The sequence below is a fragment of the Podarcis raffonei genome, chromosome 5 (assembly GCF_027172205.1).
Source record: "Podarcis raffonei isolate rPodRaf1 chromosome 5, rPodRaf1.pri, whole genome shotgun sequence".
In the NCBI taxonomy this organism is placed as follows: domain Eukaryota; kingdom Metazoa; phylum Chordata; class Lepidosauria; order Squamata; family Lacertidae; genus Podarcis; species Podarcis raffonei.
This window is the reverse complement of record NC_070606.1, coordinates 41,540,450-41,559,934: the sequence shown is the minus strand read 5'-3', so window position 1 is coordinate 41,559,934 and position 19,485 is coordinate 41,540,450. Positions and strand designations below refer to the sequence as shown.

At 44.2% G+C, this 19,485-nt stretch overlaps 1 protein-coding gene and 1 long non-coding RNA gene across 4 annotated transcripts in view; one reads left to right on the top strand and one right to left on the bottom strand.

Annotated features, from left to right (window-relative positions):
• The first annotated feature begins 299 nt into the window (after nucleotides 1-299).
• The window catches only part of LOC128414096 (uncharacterized), a 270,502-nt gene continuing 251,316 nt past the window's right edge, over nucleotides 300-19,485 (top strand). Inside the window, exon 1 of the long non-coding RNA XR_008330578.1 lies at nucleotides 300-551. This is a non-coding gene — a long non-coding RNA (uncharacterized LOC128414096). The remainder of the gene's footprint in view (nucleotides 552-19,485) is intronic.
• STK32C (serine/threonine kinase 32C) overlaps nucleotides 11,716-19,485 on the bottom strand; it is a 158,397-nt gene continuing 150,627 nt past the window's right edge. For all 3 annotated transcript variants that reach the window (XM_053388819.1, XM_053388820.1, XM_053388821.1), the window contains 4 exons: nucleotides 18,803-18,928; nucleotides 18,496-18,627; nucleotides 16,795-16,862; nucleotides 11,716-15,416 (listed from right to left, as the gene is read on the bottom strand). In XM_053388819.1, coding sequence (XP_053244794.1) covers nucleotides 15,278-15,416; nucleotides 16,795-16,862; nucleotides 18,496-18,627; nucleotides 18,803-18,928 — 465 coding nt within the window. In that variant the 3' untranslated portion in view covers nucleotides 11,716-15,277. The remainder of the gene's footprint in view (nucleotides 15,417-16,794; nucleotides 16,863-18,495; nucleotides 18,628-18,802; nucleotides 18,929-19,485) is intronic.

Genomic DNA, 19,485 nt, shown 5'->3' with positions numbered 1-19,485 from the left:
ATTAAAAGACGCCTGCTTCTTGGGAGAAAAGCAATGACAAACCTAGACAGCATCTTAAAAAGTAGAGACATCACCTTGCCAACAAAGGTCCGTATAGTAAAAGCTATGGTTTTCCCAGTAGTGATGTATGGAAGTGAAAGCTGGACCATAAAGAAGGCTGATCGCTGAAGAATTGATGCTTTTGAATTATAGTGCTGGAGGAGACTCTTGAGAGTCCAATGGACTGTAAGAAGATCAAACGTCTCCATTCTTAAGGAAATCAGCCCTGAGTGCTCACTGGAAGGACAGATTCTGAAGCTGAGGCTCCAATACTTTGGCCACCTCATGAGAAGAGAAGACTTCCTGGAAAAGACCCTGATGTTGGGAAAGATGGAGGGCACAAGGAGAAGGGGACGACAGAGGAAGAGATGATTCGATAGTGTTCTCGAAGCTACCAGCATGAGTTTGACCAAACTGCGGGAGGCGGTGGAAGACAGGAGTGCCTGACGTGCTCTGGTCCATGGGGTCATGAAGAGTCGGACACGACTAAATGACTAAACAACAACAACAAAGTGAAAGATAGAGGAGGCATTTCCCCCACATTCGCACTATTTCAGATCACTTGCAACTACAGGAACACCTTTATTCCTGATCAACTTGCTTTGCAAGCCCCAAGTAAGAATGATGATAAATATTTTAAATGGGTGCATATACTAAGCGCATAAGTCAAAGGCACTGACCTATAAGCTTTTTAAAATGGCTGACTCTGACATTTTCACTTGCACTGATGCATTGCTTATTGACGAAAACAAAGTAAACCACAAGGTATGTTCTTAATTGCACTGGGTTTGAGTGTGGGGTTTTTTGCATTTTAGGCTGCAATCCCATATACACTTGTCTGGGAGTTAAGTCTCATTGAGATCAATGGGGCATACTTTTGAGAAGGCATGCATTGGTTTGTGCTGTTAATCTTGGAAGTTTCCAAGAACAGGCCTCCAAAGCTTAAGGAAAACATTGTCCTCGTAATATTCCGCATTTTTCATATTTGCTGGTGCCTAGTGCTCAAAAGGGAAAAAAGGGGGAATGGCTTTTCAGCGCTATCTATTGGCAATTATTATAAGCACTTGCATTAGCCATTAACATGCCTGATTAATTGAAGGCACAATTAATTAATTAATTGTCACTGTTGGAAAGTTCAGCCAATTTAATCAAACTGCACATTGCACCCCTACATCTGACGACAAGTCTGAATGCTAGCAAGAGAAGAGTCTGGGCAAAATTAAACTTCTGAGAAATGAGGTCATTGTTGCTGTCTGAGAGAGCAAACAGATAGACTGTCACACCAAGCTAGACTTCCACGTAGGACTCAACACTAAGAGAGAGTGGCAGGTTGTCTTGTCTGAATGTGTCCCCCCCAAAGAAAAAACCACCTCAGCAACTTTAGATAGAAACCTTCACTGGAGGGAATGTAGCTGCCTCTAAAATTAATTTCAGGCTTTACCTGCTGTCCATTTCAGGTGCCTTCAAGTTGCAGATGCCTTTCCCATTTGATACTCTACACCAGGAGTGGGTGAACTTTTCCTAAGCAATGGAATTTCCTCTCACAAACTTTCAGGTCCCACATGCCAGTGGTGAGGGAGGGACGAGGGAGAAAGTAGGGGAAGCAACAAATGGAATTTTTTACCTTTGCACAGTTTCTGCTCACAGTCACAGGCCTCTCTCTATCCTCCAAACAGGGAAGAAGGAAGAAATATCAGGGTTCAAAGTTACATTCCAGGAAGGTAACAACACCAAAGGATGAAGTAGTGTGGCTTGGGGAGAGGGGATGCAGCTTTACAAAATGGACATGAGCAGTTAGCATTCTTTTTAAATTGTATCTGCTCCTCTAACCAGATCCTCTGACGGACAAGTGGCCTTAGCACTAAGCAAACCTTGACAGCTGCTCAAGGTAGTGTTTGTTTGTTTGTTTTTTGTTGAAGTTGTGGGTAAAAAGCATTTTCCTTTTCCTTCACTCACTTTTACCTGCCTGCTTTTGCTCTTAGAGCAGCTGACTTCTGCAGAGAAGCCTTGGGCATTATTCTCATCTCAAAGCTGTCTTTGAATATGTGAGGCTGCAATCCTGTACAGTGGTACCTCTAGTTAAGAACTTAATTCATTCTGGAGGTCCGTTCCTAACCTGAAACAGTTCTTAACTTGAAGCACCACTTTAGCTAATGGGGCCTCCTGCTGCCGCTGCATGATTTCTATTCCCCTCCTGAAGCAAAGTTCTTAACCCGAGGTATTATTTCTGGGTTAGTGATGTCTGTAACCTGAAGCGTCTGTAACCTGAAGTGTATTTAACCTGAGGTACCACTGTACTCATTTCTCTGGGAGTAGGGATGGGGAGGACATTTGATTCACTTCACATTTTGAAACCAACTTAATTCGCACTTCTCAAAATACGCAACCAGAATGCAGTCATCATTCAAAATAGATGCTTTTATAAATTTTGCAGGGAAGCCAAGTATCATGTACAGAAATGCATGCATAAAAATATTATGAAAAATTGCTTTACAGAAATTAGCATATTAGGCAAAATGGCATAGAAACCTGTGCAAATTAGGAAAAGTTCACAATCCATGCTGATAAATTCTCATGAGGACTTTTTTTTTTTTAAATGAATTTGCAGACCAATGTGAAGATATGGAGAACTGAATTTAAGACTGGGAAAAGTGAGAAACTCAGAGAAGCCAAATTGACAGATTCACCGAGACAGATTATCTGGGAGTAAGCCCCCTGCCTGAACTCAATGAGTGGCATTCAACTAAGTTTTATTCAGAGTAGACCCACTGGAATTAATGACATAAGTGGGATTTATTTCTGAGTTAACTCATGTAAGTTTGCACTATAAGGTAATCCCGTTTTCATTCTGAGGAATGGGGTGGTGTCATGCAAATCAGTCAATGCAGATTGATGCTTGTTAATACATAGTGGGGCATATGGCGGTTTCTTTTGTGCTACCCAACAATACCATGTTTATAAGCTTTCCTACAGGCCTCCTGGTCTAATAATGAAATATTAACAGGAAATCTGTCGCATCATACTGGCCTGTTTGTAAAGGCACTCGCTGCCTCCAGGATAAAAGGCTACCTGCAGTGTGCCTGCATGCAATGGAGGAAAGAAAGGAGCAAATACTGCTCTGCCCCTAATTTGTTTTGACAGATCCCTCCTCCACCCGCTACACACACACGCACACACACTTTGCAGGCTCCTGGCAAGATAGATTCTGGATTGTAGATCAAAAGATAAGATGCCTTAAACGGACTCTTCACACTGCGGAAGAATTAATCAGCAGAGATGAAAGTTTTGCCTTTTTGTATTTGCATATTCCCTGTGAACTAAAGCAAGTTACTGTGCTGATTTCTAAGCAGGCCCAGCTTAAGGTATTTTATCACCTTACACCAGCCTTTGTCAACCTGGTGCCCTCCAGTTTTTTCGCTGTTATGGGGCTGATGGGAGTTGTAGTCCAAAACAGCTGGAGAGCATGAGGTTGGCAAAGGCTGCCCTTCTGACAGATGCTGAACAGTATAACGTCGGTGCAGGGAAGTATATGGCCTTGGTCCTGTATACCTGAAGGAGCGTCTCCACCCCCATCATCCAGCCTGGACACTGAGGTCCAGCACCAAGGGCCTTCTGCAGTTCCCTCGCTGCGAGAAGTGAGGTTACAGGGAACCAGGCAGAGGGCCTTCTTGGTAGTGGCACCTGCCCTGTGGAACGCCCTCGCATCAGATGTCAAGGCAATAAACAACTTTTAAAAGACAACTGATGCTATATTGTTTTAATATTTGGTTGGAAGCCGCCCAGAGTGGCAGGGGAAATCCAGCCAGATGGGCGGGGTATAAATAATAAATTATTATTATTATTATTATTATTATTATTATTATTATTATTATTATTATGCCATCTGCCTTTCTCAAGAGACAATGGAGTGTCAAACTGCTGCATTAGCAGCACTGAAGTGACTTCCCCAGGGCGCAAACCTGGGCAGTGTGCATGGAGGTCCTGGGCTGCCCAGACGACAAGACCCTCCTCTTGGCCTCACTGATGTGGTCCAAAGGAATGCAGAGCAATACGTTTGGCACCAGCTTGGCTGCAGGAGTTGCTGGAAGGAGGTGTACAAGGCAACATTCAGGGACTCCATTCCAGACTTGTGTAAGGTTAACCCCTTAGCCTTTTCTTCTCCTGAAGATATCTCACAAGACAGCAGAGGTTTAGGATCAGAGTTTTCCTTCTGGGTGGGCTACCTCCCCAGATTGACAAGCCCCACCTGCCCCTCACTTCCCTCTACCTCACATGCAGACGCCGCCTTCTTGACCATTGGATCCACTATTGGTCTTCTCTCATCAATCCACTGTAGCCTGTCTTGGCATGCAGGAGAAAACCATCACCTGCCCTCACCTGGTTTTGCTGGCCAGTCAAAGCTGTTCCCGGGTTGTGGCTGTTGTCACATGCTGACAGCTTCTAGGAGCCACAGGTGAGAGATGAGGACAGGGTGAGGACCAAAGGTGGACAAGCCATCATAGAAGAAGTATAATGTGTCCTGCATTAGAGGTACTCCTCTCCTAACGCCCCATACATCCCAGGGAAATAAAATAGTTTTCCAGCGTACTGTTTTCTTAGCTTCATGCTTAATCCTTCTGTGCTCTTTCTGACTAGATTAACCAGCTAATCATCAGGGCTTGCGATGCCCCGGATACACTGCTATGCCAAAATGGGTCAGCTAACATCACTGTGATGTCAGATGAGTGACAGGTGGGGGGCCTTTCCCACATGTCAAACCTATTCACAGTCTCGAGGGTGGGGAGAAGACATGTTAAAGCTTGGTGAGAGAGGCCATAAAAATATGGAATGGCCTGTGAGTTCTTCTCTAGCTCAGATTCTTCTCCAAGCCAGGGGAAAATTGCTTCTTCCCTCTCTGCTGCTTCCTCTTTTAGTGTCCTACTTAATGTTGCCTACTTACCTCCCCTGCACCATCCCACTGACCTAAAACATTATTAAACGTATATAATAGTTAATAATAATAATTTTATTATTTGTACCCTGCCCATCTCACTGGGTTGCCCCAGCCACTCTGGGCAGCTTCCAACATATATAAAAACATAAAACATTTCACATTAAAAAGTTTCCCTGTACCTTCATAACTGCTTGAAAAGCCACCAACATTGGCCCAAAATGCCATTGACCAGTGTTGTCTTAGATCTCACTGTGGGCAATAATATTGGGGAAGCATCACAGAAAAAATTTTTGTTCAAGTAAGTAGGTAATAGGTAGACATTTTTATGTCAATGGAGGATTTCATTTCCTGCATCTGGTGAAGTATACTTTAGACCATGATAGTTTATGCCATAATAAAATTATTCATTAAGGCACTCCATGTTTCTTTCTTACTGTTGAAAGGAATTCTTATTTCTTTATTTTTTTAATTCAAGAAACTGAGCAGTTACCCCAGTGTACTCCCTTCTTGGAGGTTTTTAAGCAGAGGCTGGATGGCCATCTGTCCTGGGTGCTTTAGTTGAGATTCCTGCATTGCAGGGGGTTGGACTAGATGACCCTTGGAATCCCTTCCAACTCTATACTCTTCCAAAAATAATAACAGTAAGCCACGAGCCCCAGAAAAGCTACTGCCTTCTCCACTTATCTTACTTGCAGTCTGTGTTCCCCATTAAAACACTAGGTCTCCAAGCATACAGTATATCCCACTGCACTGAAACTCACAGCCCACCTATCTTGTTGAAAACGGTAATGAGAAATGATAGCTTCCCCTGCCTAGAAGCCATGAGGTGGTTATATTTTATGCTTGTCATAAAGGTCAAGTGGAAAGAGCAACGATCCATGAAAATCCCGGCAGAAGAGGACCAAGGAACTGAGAGGGGCCCATCCTTGAATTAACTCCAGAATAATTCCATGAATTGCTGGTGTGGTTAGGGGTGGGCGGGGCCTGCACTTTTCTTTCTCTGTTTGTTTCTCCCTCTTTTCGCTAAATTCCTAAACACCACCCAGAATGAGAGAGTCATACTGCAATCTTATGCATGTACACCTGGAAGCAAGTCCCATTGAACTCAGTGGGGTTTACTTCTGAGTAGACATATACAGGGTTGCACTGTCGGAGTACTGTTTGTTGCACTTGGTTTGATTTTTTAGAAATTCAACTAACTGTCAGGGAATCTGCCAAGACAATTGTATAAATGAGGAGTATTTTCTCATTCTAAAAAGCTTATTCAGGGGGTAAGAAATCCCAGACTTTTCTCTTAGGGCTACTGCCAGGTTCCCTTTTGATTTTCCCCAAGCTCACAGAAAAGGGGTGGGCAGACTTGAAAGAGTGTAGGATCCACTTTGGTTTTAACTAAAACCTTGAGATCTATCTCCCAGAGCTGAGTACAAATTACAGACATTTAGAATTAAAGATTTCCAAGCCTGAGAATTACTTTAGAACATCAGAACCGAACAGAGTCCACAGCACAAAAATCTATTGTTGGTTACCCCAGGGTTTCTTCATTTCAGTCATATAATTTTGAGGGAGAGTCTCTTTGTTGCTGCTATTTTTTAGCAATCACTCAATAGATCTCCTGGTAGATCACAATTTACTTTCTTCCCACCTCTTGCTGTTTACTGAACAGTGCCTGCATAGCTGGGTAAACCACTTAATTGTGTTAGAATTCCTGATCTGTGATTGCAGTCATGGGGTTTTTGTCTTTCACATGATGTGGTATGTTTTGACTCCACAGAGTGGGAAGTGACGGAGACAGGATGTTTGTGCTACTGTGTTTCGTGATGTGGGACTATTGTCCTTTGTTCTTTTTCTCTTTGCTGTCTGATGCTAGAGAGAGAGGGAGCCATGTTGCAGTGCTCTGTGTGTGTTTATATGTAAATAAAATAGATTAGCCAAAATGCTGAGTTGCTGAGGTCTGTCACACGCATGATGAACAAACTCTGCGAATCCCTAAGTGTGCCGGTGTCGGTTGGCATCGGTCGCTGTGATGTTCAGGCAGAAGAAAGCTTATGTAGCTCCCAAACGATCGACCAAGAGGGAGAGAACATGTCTGTCAGACATGTGTCTCTGCCAGGGTCCTACTCAAGTGTAGGCTGAACTCCTGACAAATTGACCTCAGAGTGTCATAAAGCAATACAAAGCAAAAACATATATGAAACATTTAGATAACATCTTAAAACGTAAAACCTACAGCCTGCAGCAAGTAGATTCAAAGTCACCAGGGACAGTAACTTTCAGCCATCAAACATGTGTGTTAACAGGGATGTTTGTAAATTCCTCCTGAATGTTAATAATGAGTGGGAAAGGTGCGCCTCAGCAGGGAATGTATTTCACAAAGGGAAACCACCACGAAGAAGGCCCTGTCATGGGTTAACACAAAATGGGCAACCCCCAGTGATGGCACCACCAAGGGCACCTCCAGTGCCAATTGATATATATGTTGCTCTCTGTCTTATATGCACCATTTTGCATCTCTTTTCCAGTTTGCACTATTTTGAATTGCTTCATTCATGTACTGTTTTTGGTTCAGCTTAGCATTATTCAGACTCATGGTTTATCGATCCACAAACTGTAAGCCAGGAGCAAACCTTGGTTTCTGCACATGGTTAGTTTGGAATGAAACAGACCACAAGACCAGGTTCGCACCGTGGCTAAGCTCCCGGTGCCATGTCAACATCAGGAGAAGAGCACAGCAGTAGCAGTTTTTTCACTATTTGCCAGCCTGTGTGCCTCTTTGCCATGATTTGGCTTAGCATATTGCATGCAAAACAGGCCTCTGTATTACACAGAGACACCTAAAGATGAATCTAAGCTTGCTCCACCACCCATCAGCTCAAGAGTGCCAAATTAGTATGGGCAGTCTGAACTGCAAGAGAAAATGCCGTCAGGTTTCATAAAGCTTTCAGAAAAAGAAAGGCTTCATCAACAGACACTGTGATACTCCTAGGAATCACAGTGTGACTGATTCTGAAACGTAAGGTCTTTGTGAGAGAGGTCATTAAGTGTCAATTAAAAAACAGAAACACTTCTAGAAGACTTTCCTATATGCATTTACTGTTGGTTTACTTGTTTTATCTTTGTAAACTATCTGGAAATCATTGACGAATAGAGATATATACTAGAACTTATCTACTGTTGTTGCTGTCTCGCCAATGGTGGTTCATGGTGGGCAGCGGCTGTGGAAGCTCAGGCTCAATGACCCGAGTCTGGACTAAGAGACAGGCAAGATGGTCTCTGGCCTCTTCAGCAGCCTCAGCTTTTGCAACTGGAATCGTTCAGGGCCCCACCCTCCCAGGCCAGGTGGGAAAAGGCCTGCAAGGCAGGGAGCAGGTCTTCCAAGACTTACAGTCAAGGTGGTCTCTTTTTATTTTGATGCCCCCATATTTTCGTCATTTATCTTTCTGGAAGTCCAGTTCTCTACCAAAAGGGAAATTGGCTCTACATAACTGGTGCAGCATTTAGTTTGGACATTTCTTTTTTAAATTAGGGGATGGGGGTGGGGCACTCATACTAAATGTGGCCTCTAAACACCCTCTAGTGGGGAGAGAGACCAATGTATCCCTTGTGAATGAACCAAACTTTTGCCATTCATTCTGCAGCAACTTGCCCACTATTTGAATTTAAATAGAGTCAGAATACAACACTTTTATTAGAAAGTGGAGATGCCACAGGAATGAACTTGTTATGACTAGCCCAAAGAGCATCCATAGGGAAATGCAAAAGTGCAACTTCCTTATTTACATTGCTCCAGTATAACATGAGAACGGGCAAGCGTAGCTTCTTCGTCCCAGCATATGAACTGAAGGCACATGACACCAATACCTTGCTGAAGCTAAGCAGGTCTCACTCTGGCGAGTGCCTGGATGGGAGACCACCTGGTGCTCCATGATGGAAGAAAGGTGGCATATAAAAGTAAGGAAATAACCCAACTCATGCAATAATGGTCATCTAAAGAGAGGGACATGCACTGAAGCTGAACATTGGTAGATTCAGGACAGATTAAAAAGGGCACTTCTTCACCCAATTAAACTATGGAAAAATTCACTCCCATGAGAGACAGTGATGGCCACCAACCTGGATTACCTTAAATGAGGATTGGACATATTTGTGGAGGATAAGGCTATCAAAGGCTACTACCCATGATGCTCTGCCTTCATGGTTGGAAGCAGTTATGCTTCTGAGTACAGTGGTACCTCGGGTTAAGTACTTAATTCGTTCCGGAGGTCCGTTCTTAACCTGAAACTGTTCTTAACCTGAAGCACCACTTTAGCTAATGGGGCCTCCTGCTGCCGCCGTGCCGCCAGAGCACAATTTCTGTTCTTATCCTGAAGCAAAGTTCTTAACCTGAAGCACTATTTCTGAGTTAGCAGAGTCTGTAACCTGAAGCGTATGTAACCTGAAGCGTATGTAACCGGAGGTACCACTGTACCAGTTGCTGGAAGCCACAGGAGGGGAGAGTGTGCTTGTGCTCAGGTCCTCCTTGCAGGTTTCCCACAGGCATCCGGTTGGCCACTGTGAGAACAGGATGCTGGACTAGATGGGCCATTGGCCTGATCCAGCAGGCTCTTCTTACTTTCAAAGAGATAAATTTGTACAGGTCTTGTGGTGTGGTTCCCCCACCTACCCCAATACTTCAATATACTGTGATGCACCAAGAAGCAATTTGGGAGATTGTGTTGGAGTTGGAGTAGAGGGGAAAAAAACTCATTTGTTTACTCCTCTCTAACATATCATATTTCTGCTTGGCCTATAAAAGGTAAAAGCTAAAGGACCCCTGGACGGTTAAGTATAGTCAAAAGGCCATTTTGGGGTTGTGGCCCTCATCTCGCTTTCAGGCCGAGGGAGCCGACATTTGTCCACAGACAGCTTTCTGGGTCATGTGGCCAGCATGACTAAACCACTTCTGACACAACAGGACACCGTGACAGAAACAGCGTTTACCTTCCCACTGCAGCTGTACCTATTTATCTACTTGCACTGGTATGCTTTCGAACTGCTAGGTTGGCAGGAGCTGGGACAGAGCAACGGGAGCTCACCCCGTCGCAGGGATTCGAACCACCGACCTTCCAATTGGCAAGCCCAAGAGGCTCAGTGGTTTAGACCACAGAGCCACCTGCTCCCCATGCTTGGCCTATAACACCACTTGCACACACGTGGCTTTTAACACACTGTGCACCCAAAGCAGATGGGCTGTATATCCATAGCCCTGTCACATAATCAATGATGGGCAGATCAGATGTTTGGTGCGGATGAAAAATACAGCTCCCTCTCCTCCCCCAAACAGCTGATTGGTGCTATTGTACATTATTTGATGGGTCTACATGCCCTGGCTGTTGGATTGGGTTGATGAATCCTGCTCACAGCATCTGTTCTCATGCATCATTGTCTATCTGGCTAGGAATTTGGTCGCAGAAGTCTACACCTGTGCGCAAAGTACCTCTGGCGGGATCAGAGAAGAAATCTCTATGAATAATCTAACAAAAGCTCATTACCATCTAATGAACAGCTGTGGAAGCTCACAGCAAAACACTGTTCTAGAGGAGAGAAGCTCCATACCATTACTGGTGGGCAATGCAGGCAGAGAACATGTATTGAATGGTGGTTCAATCCCCAGCGTCTCCAGGAAGGACTGGGAGGGACCTGTCTGAGCTAGATGGTCTTACTCAGGATACAGCAGATTCATGTGTCCTTAGGATCAGAGGCAGAGGAGCATTTTGGTCAGCAGCATGGAGCTGCATGATTTCTGACTTGTCAGGCACACTCAGCATGGGTGGAGGCTACTGATATTGGTCTGACTTGTCCAGTAGGATTACCGTTCAGTAGGCATGCATCTAATCCAGATGTCACTCTGCTTCTGCCCTGCAACCTTTGCCAAAAAGAACTCTTCAGTGACCACTTTCTACTTGCCACACCATTGCAGGTTGCTGCTGTGTTGTTGTTTTTTAAAAATCCTATAAATAAATGTTAACGTTCAGTTCTGTTTTTTTAAAAAAACCAAAACACATTTATTACTCCACAAATGCAATGACTTTTCTGCAGATACCTGCCAAAATAAAAACAATCCCACAACATATTGCTGTAACTGAAACGTCCTCTTAGAACAGACTGTTCCTTTTCATGCAGTAAAACTTACAGAAATGAACGAACCTTGTTTACAAAGATATTTTACAAAGTAAAATTGTACTGTAATAAACCGACAAAAGAATAGTCACCCTCGATCCATCAAGATCCCATTGGCACCTTAGCTTTCTATTGCCAACATAGGTGTTTTGCATTTGTTTTTAAATAGTACTTCTCTGAGGTTTATCCCCATGAATAGTTTGCATGTACAATGATGGCTCCTGCTGATAAACTCGAGAAGCGGCTGACTGTAGCTCAGGTTGTACCAAGTGAGCTCCTAATTCAGAGATCTGCAAGCCCCATCTACTGCGTTCATTAAACACCATATGATATATGGTTCTCTCTCTCTCTCTCTCTCTCTCTCTCTCTCTCTCTCTCTCTCTCTCTGTGTGTGTGTGTGTGTGTGTGTGTGTGTGTTTATATCTTACCATAACGGTGAAATGTTCAGATGTGAGGGCCAAAATCACATCAAGATAACCTGAATGTGAAGTTGCCAGCTCACCTACAACACTAGAAGCTCTGCTACTATTTTACCTCCCAGGCTTCTCTTGCTAACTCTCCACCGTATTATTATTTTTTTTAAAAAAAAAAAAACTGTGGTTGGCTTGCAGCCTTCCACCAAAGAAACTGAGGGCGGCATACATGCGACCGGTCCCATTTTATTCTCACAGAAAGCGTGTGAGGTCAGTTGGGCTGAGACATAGGGACTGGCTGATTAGCCCCACAGCCAAGTTGGCATTGGACCCTACCAGTCAACACTTGGTCCACTGTACCAGAGCAGCCAGTCTGGTGCCTTCAAGATATTGTGGGATTTCAGCTCCCATTAGCCAGTCTGGCTGGAACTGATGGGAAGTTGTAATCAAATGACATCTAGATTGTACTATGTGGGCTTTCTTTGCAATAGGCCTTTCCATGTGGTTGACCAAGTGGTATACATTTGACCAAGGTTCTGATTGTGGGCTTCTCACAGGCACCTGGCCACTTTGGGAAGAGGATGCTGGACTAGATGGAACTTCAGCCTGAGCCAGCAGGGCTTGTCTCATGTTTTTATTGTATGGCACCATTCTTGCTTCCATCAACAAGAATGCTTCTGTCCAAGTCTTGGTCCCTTTCAGCATTTATAGTGATTCACCATCAACAAGAGTGAGAGGCATTAACTCACATATTTACTGGTATGCAAAATTTACAGACAAATGATCAGGGCACGGGCTGCTTTTTGGACCTTAGCGCCCACCCCCATTGGAATGTTTTACAATAGCCACGGTCCACACCAAAGCGGATTCGATTACCTGCTTGTAAATACACAACAAATTCTAACTGCTGAAACAAGCCAGTTCTTCACTTGCTGGCTGACGATTGATACCAATAACCATTGTGCTCAATATAAGCATTTATTTTAGAGTTATTTCTTAGAAACCACAGGTCCCTGTGATTGCACCCCACACGTACCAGGTATTATAGTGAAAAGGAAAAGTACATCGCTTTAGTAAAGTACATAGGAACAGGCTTTAAAAATACATAAATTCCTCGTCTAAAAGATTGTGCCTCAATCAAACCCTCGATTCCTCAAAGTCAGTGTGCTATATTGTGTATCAGGAATGCAGTACAGTATTGGCAGAATAAATGACTCAAGGACAGGGAGGAAGTGTAGCTTTCCTGGGAAGAAGGAAATCACCCTGCTAAATCACCCTGGAGATTGCAACTCCACAAGGGGGGTCTCCTAACAACTCTCAGCACCCTTAACAAACTACAACTCCCAGGATTCTTTGCTTAAAGCGGCACGGCACCAATTTAAAAGGACAGAGCAGATGCCGCTTTTCCATGAATCAAGTAGCCAATAAGAAGAAGAAGAATATCTATTAGCTCATTTTGAATGAAGATAATGTTTTTAGATGGTATCAGGGTTGTTGTTTTAAGAAAATCATGGCAGAATCTTCGACACAATGGTAGGTGCACAGCAATACACTCCTTCCAAGAGTCCACTTGGAGGAAAGGATGAATAATTCAGCATGTTAAATCTGCGATTGATGAATTCATCACAGCAGAGTAACAGAGCAAGCAATTGCCAACCCACACTTAAGTGTGGGATTCAAGCTGGAGTATGTGTGCCGCGAAGTCTCTTGTGCTAATGCAGCCGAATCAGTTGACTAACCGAGTTGGCGCTTTGACTCTAAACACTTCTGCTGGCATAGATGGCAACACCTGCAGCGTGATATTCCTGCAGTACCAGCGTAGCACCAGGTATTGTGAGACTGTGCTACCCCTTCCAAAAGTGAATAGAGTTTCGGGGGGGGGGCTGCCATTCCCTTGGTTTGGGCTAGGGAGAGGAACTGATAGGAAAAACTTTGGCTTCTTTGAATACCCCTACACTGTACTCCACCAGCAAACTTGAATTTTGTTCTTCGTGAAATTTTGGTTGTGCACAATGCTCATTTCCTAACCAAACTCCACATAAAACTGTGGAAAAGGCAACTACGTTTTGGTTGTTGTCTGTACAAAATTGCTCCACACCGGTTATGCCGTGTGCTGCGTTTGTGGAAATTAAAATGGAAAGCAAACCATCGAGACCAAAAATATTCGTGGAAACCCCACGCTAAGGGAGTCGGTGTGAATTCCATGCAAATCCCTGTTCCTTAGCAGTGATGGAATATAAAGGAACTTGTTACAGCACTGCTACAGAGGTAGTTGTAGCTTCGTAAGTAAGGCTGTAAATTGGTTCCTGTGTTCGTAGGACCTTGGTTCCAACCCTGGCATATTGGCCTGTAGCAGGCGCCTCAATAAAACAGCAGGGCGAGGGAGAAATGTCTTGAAAGTAAAAGCATGCTAAGTTCACGTTCCTACAGGAAAACACAACTGGAATGCAAACATGGCAATCTCATAGACAGCTGGTAACGTACAGCTTTGCATTAAAACACTTACGATATTTATGTACAACACATATATTTACTGTCCTAGAACCAGGGGTTCTAAGCGCTTTTATCAGAGTAACCTAAAGCCCACTGGCAGTGCAATCCTATGCAAGTCTACTCAGAACTATGTCCCACTGAGTTCAATGAAGCTGATTCCCAGGTAAGTGTGAACAGGATTGCAGGATAGGGAAGAAAAGGGCTTCTGAAACATTGAAAAAGGCAATATCCACAACTGGAGAAAACATCGGACCTCTCCTGTCCTCGCAAGAAGTTGAGACAGACATCCTATGCAATACATTAAAATACACTTAGAATGACACAGACAAAAAAAAGCGCATCAATGCATCACTTCCTGCATAACTAGGGCATTGCTTTATAGCTATCTCACCTACATCCAGCCAAACTAGTGCCCTGCTCCTTCATTATGAGTGAAGAAAACACTAACCTCTATTAATATGCTTGTAGCTTAAACAGCTCCTTGTTAAGTAAGGATAGCTTTGTGAAACAATTCGGCATGTTTAGGAAAACACTCTACCTTGCAGCAAAACCATTTTAAAATTCCATGCTGCAAAAACCCAGCATATCTGGCCCTGGACAGGACCATTGGAAAGGATCCATTAATGCTGAGACTGGGCTCTCTGAAAATCATGTATGGCCAAGTTGTCACTGTATTGTCCCAGATGAACATACAAGTATTTTGCAACTGCCATGGTCCGTAAGAACTCTCTAACGCTCTGAAAATACCAAGAGACAATTTTGCATGCATGAGCCTTAGCTGGCATATTAAGGACGGTCCCATAACAGTGAGCTTCCAGTGGCTTTTGCCCCCTTTCCTAGTCCTCTGGGACCACTATGCATGCTTTCAATCTGCATTCTCTTGGACCTACGCTGGAACTGGGTCTGGAACCCTTATCGCCTTGCCAATATCCTTCAGACTCGACTGTCTGTCCCTGCGAAAAGAAAAGAGCAAAGGAAGAAATGGAACGGTTTTCACCAAAGTGTTGCATAGCAAAGTATTGGGTAAAAGAGGCGATCCCTTTCTGAAGGGGAAAAAAATCCATGAGTTCTGTAAGAACTATGTGCCTCTTGCTGCGGCTCTACAGTGTTGTTTTGTGTGACTCCTCTTCTTTTCTTCAACCAAGGTACTCAGTGTCCTGTCATCTGCTTGTCAGTGCAACCTGAGAATGATTTATTCAAGAGGTGCGCAAGCTCCCGGCCCCTTTGCCTCCTCTCTGTAGTCCTAGCTGCTGCCTGTGGAAGAACATACTGAGCTACACATATTCAGGTTGGAATTTTCAGATTCTGTTTCAGTCTCAGCTTCGTCGGTGGTTTCAGGAGGAGAAATGGACTCGTTCATTTGATCTTGGCTCCTCTTCAACCTGTACAAAGAGAGAGAGAGAGAGAGAGAGAGAGAGAGAGAGAGAGAGAGAGAGAGAGAGAAGTAAGGCTATCATGCCCATGTGAAAACGAGGTTACGGAAGTGGTGCTTTGAGATGAAGCATGTGGTTTTTAAAATGGGGGTTTAAAATGTGTATATTTAGGGAGATTTGGTATGAGTTTCAAGCCCTCCCTTTTAGCTGATTGTGGCCTCTGGGGCCAGGACTTGTAAAAAGGGCGTTCGTGAGGACATTTTGAGGGTTTACTCAGAGAATGCTGATCACTTTTAATTAATTTAATCAATTTAGAAACTCCTTTCACATCACCTTCCATCATGTTGCTTCTTGAAATGCAACCATGGAGAGGACAGAGAATTCGCACAGCAGGTTATTTCTGTGAAATGACTCCTACCCTGTTTGAATGATTTAAATCATGCCAGCACAACTTGGGTCTAACACACTTTTTTTTTTTTTTAAAAAGGAACTTCATCTCAGACCAAGCTGTCTGGTATTCTTCCTGCATTTCTGTCATTTTGCACAAATCTCTTTTTTGAATTATGTATGATCCATTCTTTGTTCAAGTTTCTGACATTTTGATTGCCTCAAAGTTGTAGGGAATTGTAAACTAGCTGACCTCAGGCTGTTTGTGTCGTATGCCACCTCTTCCTAATTAGAACATCCTTGTGGAATACTTTAAAAAATAAAACACCACAATTCGCATTGCATTGTCACTTAGGTTAAAAAATGATACTTGCACGATGAACAGAGGCATACATGCAATTTTTGTATATGAACAGTCGTTAGTGCCATGATAGCTAACTGATTCAAAATCTGGCCCTGGTAGGTCTGCTAGTAATAACAGTAATAACCTGGTAGGTCTGCTAGTAATAACAGCATCCCCTTCTCCCTCTTCACCACCTATAGCACAAAGTAGCCTTCCCTAGCCAGATTCTCACTACAGTACATGTTTTAGACTACAATTCCCATCAGCTCGAGCCAGCATGACCAATGATCAGGGATGATGGGAGTTGTAGTCCAAAACATCTGGAGGACATCAGTTGGCTGGCATAAGGAGGTTAACTCTGTACCCAATTCAAATCCTGCTCAGCGGCTTGGGTGCTGTGGTAAGCTAGCCTAAGGAAATGAATTGAAGGAAAGTCTTCTCCCCTTTACGCCCTCTCAATACTTCCCAGTGTCCCAAGAAAAGCCTTGGGGGGGGGGTCAGGAGGGGCTCCAGAGCAATTTGGGAGGGTGATAGGGCTCTGCTGTGGGAAGAGGTGGGAAACTTTTCTCCCATGAGCTTCCTTAAGTTAACTTAGGAGCCAATGAAAACAAGCCCCTCTCCCCATCCCCTGCCCTTAAAGCATCTTCCTAAACTTACTTCTCTCTGTTAAAAATGACAAAATCTTGCTGAATTGCTTCCAGGCAATCCTGGAGGTAGTCATTTTCCTGATAAAAGAAAAGAAAACAGTTAACATGTACTTTTTGTCAAAATTTCTGAATGACATTTACTCAGGAGGGGCTGGTGGGGCGAGGCAAGTCTTCTCCCAGCCTCCCAATACTGTTGGCCACCGTCACTACAGAGAGGGGGAGTGGCAAGGTGCAGGGAGCCAATCAGACGCACCTGCCACCATGTGCCACACTGCACTGAGCTCCCTGCTCCACCCCACAGCAGCAGCCCACAGTGCTGGGAAGCTGGGGGAACAGTGCACCTCATACTGGCTGCTCCCGAGTTGACTTATATAGCACAAATGCTAAGACCAACTTGGAAGCCTCTCTTTGGTTCCTTCATTCAGTTCTGCAACAACAACAACAACAACAATATTTATACTCCACCCATCTGGTCGGGCCTCCCCAACCACTTTGGGCGGCTTGCAACAGAACATCAAAACACGACAAAACATCAAACATTAAAAACTTCCCTAAACTGGGCTGCTTTCAGATGTCTTCTAAAAGTCAGATAGTTGTTTATTTCCTTGACATCTGATGGGAGGGCTTTCCACAGGAAGGGCAACACTACCAAGAAGGCCCTCTGCCTGGTTCCCTGTAACCTTGCTTCTTGCAGCGAGGGAACCGCCATAAGGCCCTCAGAGCTGGACCTCAGGGTCCGGGCTGAACGATGGGGGTGGAGATGCTCCTTCAGGTATACTGGGCCAAGGCCATTTAGGACTTTAAAGGTCAGCACCAACACTTTGAATTGTGCTTGGAAATGTATTGGGAGCCAATATAGGTCTTTCAAGACCGGTGTTATGTGGTCTCGGCGGCCGCTCCCAGTCACCAGTCTGCATAGCTATCAACGTTTCCCTTTTTTAAAGGGAAATTCCCTTATTCCAAATAGGATTCCTCACAAGAAAAGGGAAAAGTTGACAGCTATGCCAGTCTAGCTGCCGCATTCTGGATTTGTTGTAGTTTCCGGGTCACCTTCAAAGGTAGCCCCACGTAGAGCACATTGCAGTAGTCCAGTAGCAAAGCAACTGGTGCCACATATCGCCTAATGGAAGGTGAGTTCTCTGCCATTGCATTCACATGATTGCCTAATATGGTGGAGCAGAAGTGAGGAGCCTCAAGCCCTCCAGGTCTCCTTATTCAGCCCTTGGGACTTGCCCTAACTCCCCACCCCCAGGCCAAACTTCCCTGCCTGGTTCTCCTCAACACCCTCATCCAAGTGATAATACATAGCTCTGGCTTTTGAACTGTGATCATAACCCTTGCTTGCCTAGATGCAGAGGAGCGTATGTAGAATCCTCTGACTTTTGCATGGCTGGAATGTAGCCTACTGTATACACCCACTGAGTCACACCCATTGCTCCGCCTACTTTTTGCCTCTGGCCCCACCCACTACCATGGGTCTGTGGGATGTTGCCCTGGGACAGCCCCTTGGGCTGGTAAAGGTTCCCCCTAGAGGAATTAAATAAGAGAATGGTAGAATGCAAATGCCCTTTATTCTCACATAGCTGAAAGGAAAAACAGCACTGCCACCCTCTAGCAGAGACCAGTCTCTCATTCTTTGCAAAGTAACAGCCCCCACAGTAACTCAGCACTCCATCAGTTTTGGGGGGGTGAATTGCAAGGGGACACGTACCGATTGTGAGCTATCCTTGCTATTATCCCTGGATTTATTTTTTGCAAGCCTCTTTTTCTTCTTGTGCAGCGGCCTCGACTCCAAGATCATCTCTTCCAGCTCAAAGGTGGGGTCACAATGCAGACGGCCTTTCTGTTAAAACCAGACCAGGATATTGCCTCAAAGCCATGCGATTGACAAGCAAGGTAATTTGAGCGGCATGCCAAATTTGTTTGCAGAACAGAAAATCCCTGGCTTTCTCATTCCCCCGCTTCACAATACATAGGGATCAGGGACAGAAACAAACGTACTCATCTCTTCGACTTACGTTAGGCACAAATCCTGCCTCCACTTTCTTTTCGCAGATTTCGTCCCAGTCCACGTTAGATAAGTAGGAAGAAGTCTGGATGCTAGCTAAGCTAGAAAACCGGTGCTCAGGATTCACTGTCAAAAGCTGAAATAGCAAATGTTGAGTGATGAGACAAAGCTTGATTTTGATAGAACAGTACAAACCTGCCTTGATCTGGGCCAATTCCTAATACTACCTCTCTTACATGGCTATTGCATCTGCATGAGTCTCACTAGAGCTGTTCAAGGGGGTGGGGACACAAAATCTAGTTTCCTGTTCATATTCATTCTAAAAATGTCATTCATTTTGTCTCCCATTTATTTGAATAGTGCCTTTTCCTTTGTTCATTCATTCCGCCATTTATTTCAGTGGAAGATCCACCTAGTCTTTTGCTTCCTATAACCCTGGTGGTTTCCATGTTTCCATTGGCCAATATTCTACTAATCCTGCACTGGTGGGATAAGCCACAGATCAGAGAGGACAAATAGCCCTTTTGTTATTGGTAGCATAAATACTAATCATGAGATGTACCGAGAAGAAGAAGAAGAAGAAGAAGAAGAAGAAGAAGAAGAAGAAGAAGAAGGAGAGGAAGAAGAAGAAGAAGACGCAGCAAAGCAATGCCACCTTCTTCACTGAACATAAGCATATGTTCACAGATAACT